The 18352-nt window shown below is 43.0% G+C and overlaps 1 protein-coding gene across 1 annotated transcript in view; it reads left to right on the top strand.

Moving 5' to 3' along the window:
- LOC126485017 (trichohyalin-like) overlaps positions 1-18352 on the top strand; it is a 181056-nt gene that overhangs the window by 74996 nt on the left and 87708 nt on the right. The window contains exons 2-3 of the mRNA XM_050108622.1: positions 486-597; positions 14419-14646. Of these exons, the coding sequence (XP_049964579.1) occupies positions 486-597; positions 14419-14646 (340 nt within the window). The remainder of the gene's footprint in view (positions 1-485; positions 598-14418; positions 14647-18352) is intronic.

Here is an 18352-nt window from a genome sequence, read left to right on the forward strand (position 1 = left end):
AAAAGTGCTTGGAATGTTATATGATGTGGTTGGTATCTGTGAGGATACTTCTTTTGGTATAGCTGTGCTGCCTCTCGACCGTTTCCATTGTTGTTGGGTTTCCCTGGTTTTAAGTTACCAATGATCTCAGCCTGTCGTGGAATAGATCTTGTCTGCAGAATGTTGGAGAAAAGTTGGTGCAGCCTTTTTTTAGCATGTTTATCACAGTGCAGAGGGAATTCTGGATGTATACTAAAAGACCTGGAGCTTTACCTCATTAAATGTCTCGTAAAGCCGTTGAAATACATTCAGGAGTGACTGGGAAAGTGTGTGTGGTATGATGTGAACATTCTGCCATCATGGTTCCCTATTCTCGCTTCACTTGTGTGGGAAATTCACAGACAAATAATTAGACTATAAATGGGTCGTTATGGTCTTTTAACGATGACACTGTAGCTGTAATGCTGTAATTTTGGGCAGTTAGTAATGTAGTTCCTTTTTGACAGGTTGCGTGACATGCTGCAAAAGGAGGACTCGGCGCTGACCGCAGAATGTGTGGACCGCATGCTGCGAGCTGACGGGGACAAGCTGGAGCAGATGCGCGCACGGGTCGCCCAGGTTTGTCTCTGTGTATTTACAGTCCGCTCTTTGCAAAGGAGGCGTGAGGTGCTACACGTTTGTATCAGTCACCTGGTTGAGGACATGGGGCCGCAAGAGAGTCGAACCATGAGGCAGTTGATGAATGTCGAACTGTATGGCTAATTAACTGAATGTGGTACTTCCAGTTATGCTGATTATGCAATTATGATGGTTTGGACCAGAATCGTTTAGCTATAGTTAATTGAAAGCGGCACCCGTGATCACACATTATTAACTGGCGGAAACTTTCCCAATACAGTTGGAAGGTATAGACCTTAGAAAAATATTACGTGCAGTGGATGCGAAGAATAGGTCGACTGCTGTGATGGCAGTTGAAGGAAAAGGAACACGTAGGATTATTTCACATTTCATTTTAGCCTCAAGAATACGAAACACCTTTCATATCTTCAGGCGGTACGCAACCGTCTATTTTGTTCTACTTTATTTCTGCAAGGTCACATAGGCCTAATTCGTATTTCGTTCCAGCCTCAAGACTACATAGCACCGTACATACATTCAGAGTGTACACAGCCATTTACTTACTTTTATTTAATTTTGATATTATTACATCTCCGTGTTCATGACACATGAGTGTACAACAATAAGCACACGTTTTTTGCATGATAGAAACTCAAATACCGTAATCGACGCATTTAGAGAAGTTCTCTAGTGGTGTAAAACCCCATTTCACTATAAAAAAAATTAAACATAATTGGACTGTTCTTTAACGCCTGACGCTAGATTAAATTACTATTGAATGGTCAGTAATTGTGGTCTGCTCAGACTTCTGCAGAGTTCTTCGGGTACATTTATTTCAATATGCAGATCCCTACAAAAAATTTCTACTTGCCTGCAGCAAGCACATAGCTTGTTGTTTAAAAGAGGTAGTATTTCATGGAATGTGAACAAATATTCTCGACTTTATGTCCCGCTTAGTCACATCTATTATATACAGTGTAATAGTAGTTCGTATCTCTAGCGTATTGCAGTGTTTCCAGAGAAGGTACTTAGCTTCCGCTGCTGGGCTCTGTTTTAAGAGCTCTCTATGGTCTGCAAAATTCCGTTGAATATCTACTGGTGTGATACCGGGTAAAAGGTACATTTTCAGCACTGTGTCAATTTCGAACGGTTATTTAACGTGCATGAATATTGGCCGCCCACCTTGACGTTTTATTAGCCGTATTATATATTCTATAGTCGCAAAATAGTTCACCAAAGCCTCAGAACTCAATACGAAAGAAATTCCTCCCGAATTCCTGCCAAATGGTTTTCTGAATGATTGCAGCATATCTGAGTTCACGTATAGTAATTTCATTGTTCCCCCACAACAATTTCTACACAGATGATGACTTTCAGAAAGCAGTATTTTCTCTGGGTTGCATTTAGAGCAGCTTTTGTTGCAGAGCTCTTTCTGATTCTTCGATCTCTTTTCAGTATTTCGGAATCGTCACCCCGTAAAGATATTGTGGTATCATCTACCAGATAATTATTCTGGTTTGTGGATGTGATCGGTGGACACTCGTACAGCTGTTGTGTAACTATAGAAGTAATACATTGTCCCCGTGTAGTGCGTCTTACTTCTGCGTTGGCTATACATGTAAGAAGCCTGTCAGAAAGACCCTGTCATTCAAAAACATTTTTTTATGTTTTTCTATGTCCTTGACGGTTTTTGCCTTGACCCTTTTCCCCTTTCGACAGCGCGACTAGAGGTAATATTTCCTACTTCTTTTTGATTTGTTCAACTGTGTTTATACTTTCTGAAGTATTTCCTTTAACTTCATTTTTTGTATATTTAAAGATATGTTATCTAGTATTTTAAAATGGTCGTATATTTTTCAGTTATCATCATATAATTACAGGATTTTTTCAATTATACAAGCGAAGAAAAATCAAAGCAGAAACAGCAAATTAGCTAAGGAATGGACGGTGATAAGTAAAAATATTAGTAATTTAGAAGAGAATAAAAGAGGATTTGCAAAGTAAAGACAAGATTGTTGCCCACCATCGTCAGTGATCGTAAGGAAAAGTCGTAGAACTGCCTTGAGCTTTTTTCTTCCGATTTGACATTACAACGTTTATATGTTATTTGACTGTGTATTAAGAGTTAAAACCGAAATTAATTACACTTTTAAGTGACCCATAGGCAACAATATCCGCTTATTGTTCACAGACTGCTATGAAATACTGTTCAAAGACAATTTTTTAGTAGCTTTTACGTTCAGTAACTTGCGGGGGTGTTCAGGAAGGCAGAACTCGGAGTCGGTTCATCGGGTTATGCCTTTATTAACAGCGTTTTCTTTATTTGTAAGTTTCTGTGTAGCTGTCTCTGCGTATTTCCATTGATATTACTCTACGTATTTACGTAGTTCGGTAGCTACGTTTGTGCTACGTGTTACCCTGTGTTAATGTGCGTCTGCTTGATCTTCTGTTTCTTTATCACAGTATTATACTTCATTTCATCTTTATGGCTGGAGTCCTGAGGAAGGTGTATGTGTTATAATGTGTCAACGTTTGTCGTCTGGCCTGCGTATGTGTGGTACAGTGCACTGTTACGTGCGGGGAGAGCTAGTTCCTCCATGGCTTGTAGTTGTAAAGGCGCCTGATGACCATAGGAGGACACCCCTGCGCCTATCTGCAGGAACAATCACAAAGATGACAGGATTCGTGGAGGAGGAGAGAGCATATGGAGGAAGTGGGGGACAGTGTGGAATGTGGTGAGTTATACTATTTGACAGTGTCATCTGGAGGAAGGTGGCAGCATGATGGATGTCATTGGGGTGTTGGAAGGATATGGGATGGCTTCATATTTGGGTAGCAATGGATTCTCTGTAGACGTTCCAGTTGGTACAATAATAGTCTTGGACTTGTTTGTGAAAGGCAGAATGTGTTGTGCAGAGAATGTTGAGTAGGATAGGGAGGTGGTCTTTTCCTTTGATGACGTGGACTGCTACAATAATGGTCCCATCGTGGGTAGGAGATTCAGTAATAACTTAAGGAATGGAATTGCTTCCAGACTGGGCATTCTGTGGAAAGGGACTGTGTCACCATGGAGGGAGTCAGTAAACCGACGCCAACGCTGGAGTTCAATGTGAGAACGCCTATGGATATTAAGGGCAGCGGCAATGATATGTCTGTGTGGTTGAGGAAATTATAAGGGACGTGGTAATGCCGTTGGATATAAGTGTTATTGTCTTGAGGAAGAGAATGAGGATGAGGTGTTCAATAGGAGTGTTGTAGATGGTTTGTGAATGAACAGGGATGTTCTTGTGGTGTCCAGTAGCAACTCTGCATCTAGCTGTGAGGAGTAGGTTGTCTGTATGGCGGATGATGTATGACAAAGTTTTGGATAATATCATGCGGCTGGAGAGTGATTTCATTCATGGGAAAAGTGCTGATGTAGTACTGGGTTAGCGTGTGTGTGTGAAGAACGGCTTGTTGACTGATTGCAGATGTTGTGCAGTAGGATGTTATACTGCCATTGTGCCATGATTTAGGAAAGGAAAGGTTGGTGTGGATAGGTGGTTAGGTAGCTTTTAAACTGGGGTGTCGAAAAGGGTGGAAACACAGCAGACCTGGTTGAGGGAATGTGTGGCTTGTGTGTTGAGGTGGAAGACAGAGCAAACAGAAAGGTAAGTTTGTCGTAGGGTATATAGCCTGTAGGAGGGGTGGATCTTTTGAAGGACTATGTTAATGAAATCCATGAGGTGGGCTAAAGAAGTTGTAGGGTTGGAAGTCGTGCAGAGTAGGTGTGATGGGAACTGTCTGTTAGCTCAGGTCTGGAGGCTGAGGATGGGGTTTTCCCGTTGAAGAACAGGTCATTTGCGGCAGGTTACAGATATTCATGTGGGAGGGGAGTGAGTTTAGGACATTTCTTGAGATAATGGTGGGATTTTACAATTAGTGGTCAGGTGGTCATTGTACATGGGGAATCTTTGGCAGCAGTAGGATTGAGGACAGGATTTGGAATTTTCAACAGTGTGTTTTCGTTTGTAGATTAGGGATCCATCTTTAAGAAGGTGATCGACTGTAGATGAGGGTTCAGTAAAAATGTGTACTGTGAAGGTTCGGCTATCATCAGAAATGTGGAGTACTTTCTGAACTTCTAGGTCAGGGTGGAATTTGGGTTCAGACTCCACCTCCTGAGCTGTAGCATGTGGATCGATCCATTTGATCACAATAGTGCGGTCGAGGGATGACGAGGAGGTTAAGGCTGCTTGGTACAGGCGGGTTTGGGAAATGGTAAGGGGTTTGCATAGGGTCTAAATGCGACTTGTGCTACCTTCTAGAGGAGTTTAATGAGGAAGTATGGTCAGGGTATTTGATCAGGATGGAGTCTTTTTTGGGGATGAGCTGAGTGATGGGATCAGAAGAGATATATTTTCGAATTTTAAAGACGAAGGTTTTAGACTTGAGGAAGTGGGGGTACAGGTGGGAGAGGAGGAAGGTATAAAGCTGTATAGAGGTTGTTTCGGATGACTTGGCCTGACAGTTCATAAACTCTCGGCTTTCTGTTTGTTTTGGATTTTTTCTTCTTCTTGAAATTGGGTGTGGGTGCAGTGTCAGTGCTGGAGTGCTTTGATGTCTCCTTGACTGGCATATGAAATGAGGTAATGATGGTAAAAATTGGTGGTAACAGATGACAGGATTTTTGGCGCTGGATTTGGACGAGGAGGACACCATAGTCCACGATACCGACGTGGAATCATTTGTCTGAGTCAGTGGAAGTGGCACAGGTGGACTGACATGTAGTGGTAATTTGGGTGTTGATGCTGCTTTCCATGATGCTGGTCCGTCTGCTGGAGATGCTGGATCCGAAGGAGGTGCTGCTGAGGATAGCAGGCCCGGAGGGGCGAAGACTGGGAGAGCGAGATGGGTCTGTTGGAATCTGGAAGGGCGCCCTATAAAGATTGTAGGGAATTGCGAAGGAGAGGTGTAAACAATGGTGGTAGTGGGAAAAGGAATCCTTACATGGAAATACGACGAAATGGTCACCAGAAGCCAGGGGGGGTGGGGGGTGGACAGTTGCCGTCGGTGATGGTGGCACGAGTAGCAGCGGCGGCGGCGGCAGCAGTGGCGAGATGTAGGCGGCGCCAGTGACGATGATCCTCAAAGCCAGGTGACGATCAACACACACCCACACACGTGGGAGAAGTCCAGAAGACACAAATAAACTACAAACACACAGATACGGGTACTGTTGTGAAGCGTAGGGGATTACCCCTACCAGTCTACACAGGGACAGTAAGTCAGGTGAATCTGACCTATTGATATAGCAATAGGGTGTACCCTAGCGAGTCTATTTCATCAGCTGCTGAATGATGTTAGTGAAACATGGAACGTTTGCATACCTGGAATTGCACATAGCAATGTGCTTCCAAGCCAATTATATGACTGATAATGTACGCGAAAACACTACTAATAGCAATCTTCCTGGTCATTGAAAAGTCATTTAATAGTGCAACTTGTAATTTTTCTTTTTCAAACATAAACCTATCTGTTGCTGAACTTTGGGAAACAGGAATCGTCTAAAGGCTATACCTAGGCATGTCATTTTTCAAAGAGTCCTAATTTACAGGCAGATGGAGCTATAGTCATGTGACGATGGTCTTCGAGACTTGTCATTATTTCTTAATGATTACAATTTTTACTTGTACAATCAATTATCAGTTATTGCTACATGGTTGATGGAAAGTGTTATTAAATCTTTCTATTTAATTTTTTATGTGTCAGTTCTAAAAATTGCAGCTGTAATCGTCGTCATTAAGAAAATCTGAAAGTGGGACATCATCTCTCCCCTGTCTAGTGCAAAAACAGTGTTTATATTCGATTAAAAACCCAATGTCACACAAATCTGCAAAGTGTTCAAATTTTGTACGTTATTGCCAATTACTGAAGTCATTTACATTAGTTACTGTTGTATAAACATTAAACCTCATTTTGTGAAGACTCTTACAAAAATGGCGTCGTGTTTGCCTTCTTGTATATTAAAATTAATGATAGACGTCGTTAGTAAAAATACAAAACCACTTCTACATAGAGACACAAAGCTGCTCCTCGACCACTGACAGATTTCATGACGATAAAAAGAATCCCACCCGTTAATTAATTCACATATACTCAAAATACTATTAAATTGTCTAAAAATCATGTACCTCGCTTGCCTGCTTTTTTTAAATTTTGTACTGACTGCTCTATCAGATGTTTGGGTATCTCTATCTCTTCCAAGACATCCATGGTTTTTCCATTATCTGCTCTGTATAAAATTTTTAATATTTTGCTTATGTCTAACGTGGAGTAGATCTCAGACGCCTACTGAGCGTGGACGGATTACTTCGACTCTGTTTCACGCTCTCTTTAACCTTGTGTTAAATTTAATAGATATGTTACCGGTAAAAGGAAATACCGTGTGGCTAGTGCCTCCCGTCGGGTAGACCGTTCGCCTGGTGAAAGTCTTTCGAGTTGACGCCACTTCGGTGACTTGCGTGTCGATGGGGATGAAATGATGATGATTAGGAGAACACAACACCCAGTCCCTGAGCGGAGAAAATCACCGACCCAGCCGGGAATCAAACCCGGTTCGTTAGGTATGACATGCCGTCGTGCTGACCACTCAGCTACCAGGGGCGGACATGTTATCGCGTAACAGATATGTTTATGTATGACGAAGGGAAAGCACATGATACGCAGTTGAACGAATTTACAAGGCCCAGGCAGCTTAATGTTAATATTGTTTTTACGTACGCGACTTGTTGTACAACGTGTGCTTGCAAGCAGATTGTTACGTGGAAAACCCTTTGTGTAAATGATCGGCGTGTGTGTGTGTGTGTGTGTGTGTGTGTGTGTGTGTGTGTGTGTGTGTGTGTATGGACTTGCGTCTGTCCCCAAATAGCACGAAACAGGCATTAGATCGCAGACATTTGAAAATGGCCAGTAATGTGATTTACGTACATAATGTAATGAGGCACCTTGCATAACATAACTGATAGCCTATGGTGGTTGTAAAAAGCTTTCATCATTTAGAAACTACTTTGAGGCTGTGGAGCCATATCTGAAGAAGAGATATAGATAGTGTTATTAGGTAGTAACTTATGTAGCTATGAACAACATGAACAACACAATGAAACGCCAACTTTTTAAAATCTTGATCATTTTTGTGACATAGAACTGAACGTAAAGGCTGGCAAAAAAATGGTGAGAAAAATTTTGCTGCGTGTGTGATTTGGCGTTGAGATGTGCAACAGTATACAAATCATACTGCGTGAAGCAAATATTGTTAGAAAAAAAGACGTATTACGTTACATTCTTACGGAGAAGTGATGTATCCGAATTAAAACGCCCAGTGATTTATTCTGACACATTACATTGTCAGTAAACATTGTCACAGCGATAGTGTGCGAAGATTGTTGTCAAACAAGGGTGCCGGACTATGTGCTGTGCATGCACTGGCGTAATAGGCTTACGGCGTGTGGGGGCGTTCCGCTTGTATAAATACTAGAGTGTGCGACATTACTACTACTCATTCCAGTTTCTCGAGTGTAAACACAACTGTGCTCTTTACCTACCTAGATGTTGATTTAATATCCCTATCAGACACTACTGTTAGGCTCAGTCAGGGTTCGCCAGTGGTCTCGGGGCTACTAGTTTGATTTCAGGCAGATGGCTAGACTAGTACAGTACGCCGTATCAGATCACTTACATCTCACCTAGTTGCTGTTCGGATTTGAAACCTGCTTTTGACATTCATTTTCTGACTTACATTCATGTCATGGTCGGTTTAAGACCATACACCATATGAATCACAATATAAAGCCGTATTTTATCCCTAAACTTGGTCACAAAAAACTAGGGTGCGGATTATCTGAGCGGCCGTACAAATACCGGTATATTTTCACCAGTAGCGCTCATTCCTTACTTCGAAATTCGGTCATTAATGATCATGTGAAATATTGAAAATAAAATTATTGTTGCTCCTGGAACCCAGTAAACAACTTGCCACTAGGACCATGCGCCATCTACATCTACATCTATACTCTGCTAGCCACCAAGCGGAGTGTGGCGGAGGACACAATTCGCGCCAAAGTCATATCCCCCCCTCCCTCTGTTCCAACCGCGGATTACGCGAGGGAATAACGACTGTCTGAACGCCTCAGTACGAGCTCTGATTTCCCTTATCTCTGAATGGTGACCATTGCGCGATTTGGAAGGTTGGTGGTAACAATATATGCTCTACATCTTCGGTGAATATCGGATTCCGGAATTTAGTGAGCAGCCCCTTCCGTTTAGCGAGCTGCCTATCTGCAGGTGTGTCCCACTTCAAGCTTTCTATGAGATTTGTAAAGCTTTCGTGATGGCTAAATGTACCAATCACGAATCTTGTCGCTCTTCTTTGGACCTTCTCAATCTCTTGAATCAGACCCAACTGGTAAGGGTCCCATACAGACGAACAATACTCTAAGACTGGACGAACTAACGTATTGTAAGCAATTTCCTTTGTTGAAGGACTGCATCGCTTCACGATTCTACCAACAAACCGCAATCTAGAGTTCGCCTTACCCGTTACTTGTGTAATCTGAAAATTCCATTTGAGATCATTTCGAATAGTCTTACCCAGATACTTGACAGACGTTACCGCTTCCAAAGACTGGGCATTTATTTTGTACTCGTCCATTAATGGGGATTTTCGCCTTGTTATACGCAGTAGGTTACACTTACTAATATTGAGCGATAACTGCCAGTCATTACACCACGCATTAATTCTCTGCAAATCCTCATTGATTTGTTCACAACTTTCATGTGGTACTACTTTCCTGTAGACTACAGCATCATAGGCAAACAGTCTAATGCCGCTGTAAATACCATTAACCAGACCGCTTATGTAAATCGTAAAAAGCAGCGGACCTATTACACTGCCCTAGGGCACACCTGAAGTTACGCTTGTTTCTGTTGAAGACACCCCGTTCAGGACGACGTAATGCTTCGTGTCTGTTAGGAAACTATCTATCCAACCGCATATGTCATCGGTTAGACCGTAAACGCGCACTTTTTGGAGCAAGCGACAGTGCGGAACTGAGTCGAACGCCTTTCGAAAGTCGAGAAACATAGCATCAACCTGGGAGCCGGTATCTAGAGTCTGTTGTATATCGTGCACAAAGAGGGCCAGCTGTATCTCGTATGACCGCTGTTTCCTAAAACCGTGCCAGTTTCTGCAGATGAGCTTCTCAGAGTTCAAATGGCTCTGAGCACTATGGGACTTAACATCTATGGTCACCAGTCCCCTAGAACTTAGATCTACTTAAACCGAACTAACCTAAGGACAGCACACAACACCCAGCCATCAGGAGGCAGAGAAAATCCCTGACCCCGCCGGGAATCGAACCCGGGAACCCGGGCGTGGGCTTCTCAGAGTCAAGAAAGATCATTATGTCTGAACACAAAATATGTTCCATGATTCTACAGCAAATCGATGTCAGTGAAATTGGCCGGTAATTATGTGCATCCGATTTTCTACCCTTTTTATAGATTGCTATGACCTGGCCTTCTTCCAATCCCGTGGAACTTGCCGCTGTTCCAATTATCTCTGATAGATGATGGATAAGCATGATGCTATATTTGTAGCATAGTCAACATATAATCTTACGGGGATACCGTCTTGGCCAGATGTCTTCCTATCGTCTAAGGATCTTAACTGTTTTACATGAACAATGAACAACGAAACATCCTGGCCATCTTATAAAACAGATGTAACCGTATTCGTATGCTGACGATTCAGTTAGGTAGAGACTATTATTATGGTCATATTTTCATTATCATACGGTACAGGACAGATAGCCTTTTGTTGAATAAAGCCTAAAATTTGCTTCACCAGTGAGTCGTACCGTCAACCAAAATCACCAACAAATTCAATGTGGTTGTGATACACACTTCAAACGCGGAGTAATTCACTATGCGAAGAGTACATATAACTGAGAAGCTGGAGAAAGGTATGTTTTGGACGAACCTAAGTCGCATTGGAGAATAAACTATAAAGTACAGTTTCTTCGAGGAAATTCTGCATAGGACAAAAAGCTGGGAATCCTCAACTCGAAGATTTGCTTTCTTCCTTTGTGGAAGATAAAAGGAAATATGGTATACTTATGTCTCAACAAATAATTCAGTGAAAGATCTTATAAATTGCAAATACGTCAAACATACCACAGACAAATTCCATGGGACTATGGTGTAATGGAGCAGGGTAACGTGTAACAGTGGGTATCCAACGGAGTAGGTGCACTCACACTGAGAAACTCGTTAACATCGGAAGGCGGCAGTACTCTTCTTCTCTTATCCTTCACATTGGACTGCGAACAGCTCTTTCTGGAGTGTTGAATAACACAACAGTGGACTGTAAAGGGACGAAAAGTATTTGATTACGGACGACTGGAAATGAAAAGCAAAGAATTACCAAGATATTGGCAGTTACTGCAGAAGGAAGAAAGCTGTCCCGTGCGTGATTCTGAAGAACAACATTTTGCTCATAGAAAATTTCACTAAGAAGTGTTTGCTGCTAAGGAAAAGGATGGTTGTCAAGGGAATTAATGATGCACTGGGCAGATATAGTTTGGAATCGGAGACGTGACGCTCTGTTCAGTAATAGAGCTACGCTCGTACTGTATGTCTTTAAAGGCCACCACGCACATGAAACAGTGAATGAAGTTGATGAAGTAAAGCCGTACTTAGTCGTTATACACAGAGGTATGACTTCAAAACTGCAGATGTTTGACTGTCGGCGTAAAGAGGCCAGTTAAAGATCGCGCCCAAGAACGCAATTCGGATTGGTTTTCAGAAAGAGATCTTGCATTCATTCCATCTATTAAGATTAATAAGTTATCAGTAAGCATAACGAGTGACAGGATTCTCTCATCACAGGACACAGTATGTCAGGATTCATTGAACAAGGGGTACAAGAAGTGCTGCCTGTCGAAGGCCCTGACAGAGGCGGCGGCGTTAACTGACACAACCGGTTTTCGATTATATTTTTTCTTTCTCACGCCTGTTCAGAATAACTGGTTTCATAAACAACCGATTGTCGGTTTTTTATTTCTATTATTTCCTCTAATAACCGTAGAAATTGAACAAAGATTGAAAAATTTGGAGTCTCTCTGTTTCAAGATACATAGAATCAAAATATTAAACTGAATTGGTAAAGTAAAGAAAACTTAGTCTGTTCACCGTTCGCAGCTTTTCTCGACTGAATACTAGAAAAAATTACCAGTATTCTCCCATTGATTATAATTTTTTGAAACTCTGAACCTAACCTAACTTAACCTAACCTAACCTAACCTAATCTAGTGTTCGTTTTCAGTGGCTGCCAGCAGATACAGACATATTATGTAGATAAAGGCAGCAAATCAGGTACTTTTTATTTTTATTGCATACTATGAATGAATCTCTGAGTTTTTAATTTACTACTCTTATAATTTCATTCCTCTTCTGCATAGCCCACGTACACGCATCCTTTAAGCCACGACAGACGGAAACGGTGACATTATCGTCTCAGCAACGCTACACCAGATCTTATGCCGCATGGTTTCTTTTTTTTGTCGTTTCTGTCGTCATTAAAATGGCATTAATCGCTTTTCCCATTTGCTACAATAGTGCAATATTTCAAACCAATGCAAATTTCGTGAATAAAAATTACTCCTTCTTTAAAAAATAGGAGTATTAAACAACGAACGATTTTAGGACTGTTGACATGGCTAATTGATATCTGTTTTTTACTCGGTTATTAGTAAAGGTAATAAACACTTGTTGTCGACGAGACCAAACAAATACTGAAAAATGCCGGTTTATCAGAACTAAAATACCGGTATCGATCTTAAACGATCGATTTTCGCAGTCCCTATGCCTTGGGTACTGACAAGGACAATATACTATGGGAGCACAGTAAGTAAAATACTGTCAATGAGGAAGTAAATACCAGTAGTGACTTTAACAGTGACATAAGGTAGAGCGTGATTAGATGGGTGTGATTTCCGTACCATTTATCTATATTATAACGTAAACAAATGTGATGAAAGTGTCGATATCATGAATAGCTTTTGTAAATCGGTATTGTCATATATCGTTCCTCTACTAACAAGGAGAGCACATGAGAGTCGGATTTCTGTATTTTTTTATATGTGTGGTTCTTGAAGCTAAGAACTCGATGCAACTCCCAAAAATATTTCGAGAAAAATGATTTTGAAGTTCTGCGAGTTTCTTTATTACCCTAAAGCAGTACTATTTTTTCAACACCATGTGGTTGTGTGGTTGAATGCATACCTACCACATGTGCAGCCCAGGTTCCATTCTTGGCTGTGGTGAACTCTTTTGTTTCCATGTTGAGGTATTCTACGCTTCATGGAAATGGTTGTAGGACATCCACCTTTGTTTAAGAATTTCAATCCGCTGGGAAACGAACCGAGACCACCACATGTGGTAAGCAGCAACTCTACCATAGAGTCACGTTGCCTTTCAGAAAAATCATGTTCCTTTATCGTGTTGAAGATGCTTAGAAAAGTTCAAATTTGGGGTCTCGAGAATTTTTAAGAGTTACTTGGAACTGCATCGGGATGTTGATATCATAGGTCTGAACTTGATGTATCTATCAGAAAAATAAAATATTAGAAAACTGCGATTGACATGTGGCATGCGTGTATTAGGTTAGTGCATAGTATCGTAGTGTTTTTCCATAAGTTTAATAACAGTAGCAAATACAATGAGAGAAACTTTAGGCATCAATAATATGTTCTCGTTCAATACCTGCAATAGTCTGCTAATGCTGGGGTAAGTTTCCGATTCGACGACTGTACAAATCAGATGGTTTTCGCGGAGAAGAAGTCGTCGAGCCATGTTCGGAGCACACCTTCGTGCGGGAAGGATCGTCGGCAGCTCGTGGCTAACGTTGGTGCCTCTGGATCACGGGGTCCCGGGTTCGATTCTCGGCCGGGTTGGGGGCGTTCTCTGCCCGAGGACTGGGTGTGTATATTGTCCTCATCATTTCATCATTATCATTCGTGACAGTGGCTAGATTGGACTGTGTAAAACATTGGACTGCATAATAATTGGGACTCTGTACGGGCACTGAGAACCGAGCAGTTTAGCGCCCCACAAACCAGCCATCATCATCTTCATCGGGGAAGGAAGTTCCCTGAAGGCTGTTCGATAGAGATGCTGGGATGATCTCAGTTCATTACATCTGCCGGTTCTCAAGGACAATGGCGTGGCTCATTGTAGTTTAATGCTTTTAAAAGATCTTTATCAAACTCCGAAGGTCTTCCTGAACGTGGATAGCCATAATAGTCAAATCTATCTTCTTTAAATCGAGAAAACCATTTTCTTGCTATGTTCTGTCCAATGGCAAATGTTTCTGGCTGCCTCCGTTACTGTCACCCTTCTATGAAATTCAAACAGAAGAATACGTCGTAAATGTTCCAATTTCTCCACTTGGAACTCGATTTTCTAGCGTCCACAACTCCAGCAATTGTCTACAAATGACAAAATGACGATGTCTACACTCAAATAGCAAGACTGAACTACAAACAAGAAATCACAATCGATACATAAAGCCATAGCAACAGGAATGCCAACATGCAAAACACAAACGCCGGGAACTTATGCATCACCGTAAGTTACCCTCTGCTGCTCAAAATTAAGTGTGTGACTTATATTCGGGTGCGGGTCATGATGGGGAGAGTACGCTGGCTATTTCGTTGTGTTCGGCTGACATGTTGAACCTGTCCACCAGTTCGTGTTCGTATTACCTGCCCGTGTGGCCGGCAGGACCGCGCGCGGCGCGACGCGGAGGCGCGTCAGCTGGCGGAGGCGAAGCGGCTGCAGCAGTACCGGCTGCGCATCGACGAGCTGCGGGGGCACCGGTCGCGGCTGCTGGCGCAGGAGGCGGTCAAGGGGCAGCTGTGCCAGATAGAGGAGCGCCAGCGGCTGCGACAGCTCGAGAGGGACGAGGCGCGCTTCTGGGACGAGGTCATGCGCAAGGAGGTCCAGGCCAAGGTGAGCAAGAAGCGAGTCACCCAGCTTATGGCGTTAGACTGCGATTAATAGTTTTAGCATTATTATTATTATTACTGATGTTAATTCACAAAACATTCATATACATCTTAGTGGCACTAGAGTCTCTTTGACTCTTGGTGTGGTTTGCAATTAACCAGAAACTAGAATCAGAACATAAAGAACAGAAGGTAAACGCACTACATACAAATGCACTAATGTCTGGGGGGGGGGGGGGGGGACTGAGACGCTGAGATGGAGAGATGTGATCACTATGAAATTTATTCTATCGTTTCGGGACATGACACTACACAACCATTCGCATTGGAGACCTCTATATGCACTTTTATTTATTTAATTAACAGTACAGAGTAACCAACCGCCTTGAAATGTAGGGTGGGTCGGATGCTTCTGAATCTAAAAGCAAGGGCTTCTCATTGTTACAATCTTATTGGTATTCAGTTCTTAATGCTTTTTTCAATAATATAAAGAACATAACATACAGGGTGGTCAATTGATCGTGTTCGGGCCAAATATCTCACGAAATAAGCGTCAAACAAAAAACTAACAATAGCGAAATTTGTCTAGCTTGAAGGGGGAAACCAGATGGCGCTATGGTTGGCCCGTTAGATGACGCGGACATAGATGAAACGCATATCAACAACGATTTTTTTGGCTAGGAACCCCCATTTTTTTTACGTATTCGTCTAGTACGCAAAGAAATATGAATGTTTTAGCTGGGCCACTTTTTTCGCTTTGTGATAGATGGCGCTCTAATAGTCACAAACATATGGCTCACAATTTTAGACGAAGAGTTGGTAACAGGTAGCATTTTAAATTAAAATACAGAATGTACGTACGTTTGAACATTTTATTTCGGTTGTTCCAAAGTAATAATGTACCTTTGTGAACTTATCATTTCGAAGAACGCATGCTGTTACAGCGTTGTTACTTGTAAATACCACATTAATGCAATAAATGCGCAAAATGATGTCCGTCAGCCTCAATGCATTTGGCAATACGTGTAACGACATTCCTTTCAACAGCGAGTACTTCGCCTTCCGTAATGTTCGCACATGCATTGACAATGTGCTGACGCATGTTGTCAGGCGTTGTCGGTGGATCACGATAGCAAATATGCTTCAACTTTACCCACAGAAAGAAATCCGGCGACGTCAGATCCGGTGAACTTGCGGGCCATGGTATCGTGCATCGACGACCAATCCACCTGTCATGAAATATGCTATTCAGTACTGCTTCAACCGCAAGCGAGCTATGTGCCGGACATCCATCATGTTGGAAGTACATCGCCATTCTGTCATGCAGCGAAACATCTTGTAGTAACATCGGTAGAACAGTATGTAGGAAATCAGCATACATTGCACCATTTAGATTGCCATCGATAAAATGGGGGCCAATTATCCTTCCTCCCATAATGCCGCACCATACATTAACCCGCCAAGGTCGCTGATGATCCACTTGTCGCAGCCATCGTGGGTTTTCCGTTGCCCAGTAGTGCATATTATGCCGGTTTACGTTACCGCTGTTGGTGAATGACGCTACGTCGGTAAATAGAACGCGTGCAAAAAATCTGTCATCGTCCCGTAATTTTTCTTGTGCCCAGTGGCAGAACTGTACACGACGCTCAAAGTCGTCGCCATCCAATTCCTGGTGCACAGAAATATGGTACGAGTGCAATCGATGTTGATGTAGCATTCTCAACACTGACGTTTTTGAGATTCCCAATTCTCGCGCCATTTGGCTGCTACTGATTTGCGAATTAGCCACGACAGCAGCTAAAACACCTACTTGGGCATCATCATTTGTTGCAGGTCATGGATGACGTTTCACATGTGACTGAACACTTCCTGTTTCCTTAAATAACGTGACTATCCTTAAATAACGTAACAGTCCGGACACTTGGATGATGTCGTCCAGGATACCGAGCAGCATACATAGCACACACCCGTTGGGCATTCTGATCACAATAGCCATACATCAACACTATATCGACTTTTTCCGCAATTGGTAAACGGTCCATTTTAACACGAGTAATGTATCACGAAGCAAATACCGTCTGCACTGGTGGAATGTTACGTGATACCACGCACTTATACGTTTGTGACTATTACAGCGCCATCTATCACAAAGCGAAAAAAGAGGTCCAAATAAACATTCATATTTCTTTGCGTACTACACGAATATGTAATAAAAATGGGGGTTCCTATTTAAAAAATGGCTCTGAGCACTATGCGACTTAACCTAAGGACATCACACACATCCATGCCCGAGGCAGGATTCGAACCTGCGACCGTAGCGGTCGCTCGGTTCCAGACTGTAGCGCCTAGAACCGTACGGCCAGTTCCTATCTTTTTAAAAAACGCAGTTGATATCCGTTTGACCTATGGCAGCCCCACCTAGCGGGCCAACCATAGCGCCATCTGGTTTCCCCCTTCAAGCTAGACGAGTATCGTTCTTTGTAATTTTTCGTTTGATGCTTATTTCGTGAGATATTTAGCCAGGTCACTATCAATGGACCACCCTGTATAAAGATTTCTCTGAGGTTACAGCGAATTGAATGCTTAAAAATTTTTATAATGGTTCCACATAATTTGTTACTACCTAGTTGTTGAGAATATAATTTATACAATCCAAATGTCAAAGAATAATTAAAAAAATAAGAAAATGTAACACAATGAGCGTGGTTAAGAATAATTTGTAATATATAGAGGGAAGCGATATCCTGTATTTGGATGAGTAGTACAGTGTAAGTAGCGTGTTGGTTAGTGATGGCCTATTTCTTATACACTCCTGGAAATGGAAAAAAGAACACATTGACACCGGTGTGTCAGACCCACCATACTTGCTCCGGGCACTGCGAGAGGGCTGTACAAGCAATGATCACACGCACGGCACAGCGGACACACCAGGAACCGCGGTGTTGGCCGTCGAATGGCGCTAGCTGCGCAGCATTTGTGCACCGCCGCCGTCAGTGTCAGCCAGTTTGCCGTGGCATACGGAGCTCCATCGCAGTCTTTAACACTGGTAGCATGCCGCGACAGCGTGGACGTGAACCGTATGTGCAGTTCACTGACTTTGAGCGAGGGCGTATAGTGGGCATGCGGGAGGCCTGGTGGACGTACCGCCGAATTGCTCAACACGTGGGGCGTGAGGTCTCTACAGTACATCGATGTTGTCGCCAGTGGTCGGCGGAAGGTGCACGTGCCCGTCGACCTGGGACCGGACCGCAGCGACGCACGGATGCACGCCAAGACCGTAGGATCCTACGCAGTGCCGTAGGGGACCGCACCGCCACTTCCCAGCAAATTAGGGACACTGTTGCTCCTGGGGTATCGGCGAGGACCATTCGCAACCGTCTCCATGAAACTGGGCTACGGTCCCGCACACCGTTAGGCCGTCTTCCGCTCACGCCCCAACATCGTGCAGCCCGCCTCCAGTGGTGTCGCGACAGGCGTGAATGGAGGGACGAATGGAGACGTGTGGTCTTCAGCGATGAGAGTCGCTTCTGCCTTGGTGCCAATGATGGTCGTATGCGTGTTTGGCGCCGTGCAGGTGAGCGCCACAATCAGGACTGCATACGACCGAGGCACACAGGGCCAACACCCGGCATCATGGTGTGGGGAGCGATCTCCTACACTGGCCGTACACCACTGGTGATCGTCGAGGGGACACTGAATAGTGCACGGTA

This window comes from Schistocerca serialis, chromosome 6, assembly GCF_023864345.2.
Source record: "Schistocerca serialis cubense isolate TAMUIC-IGC-003099 chromosome 6, iqSchSeri2.2, whole genome shotgun sequence".
Taxonomy (NCBI): domain Eukaryota; kingdom Metazoa; phylum Arthropoda; class Insecta; order Orthoptera; family Acrididae; genus Schistocerca; species Schistocerca serialis.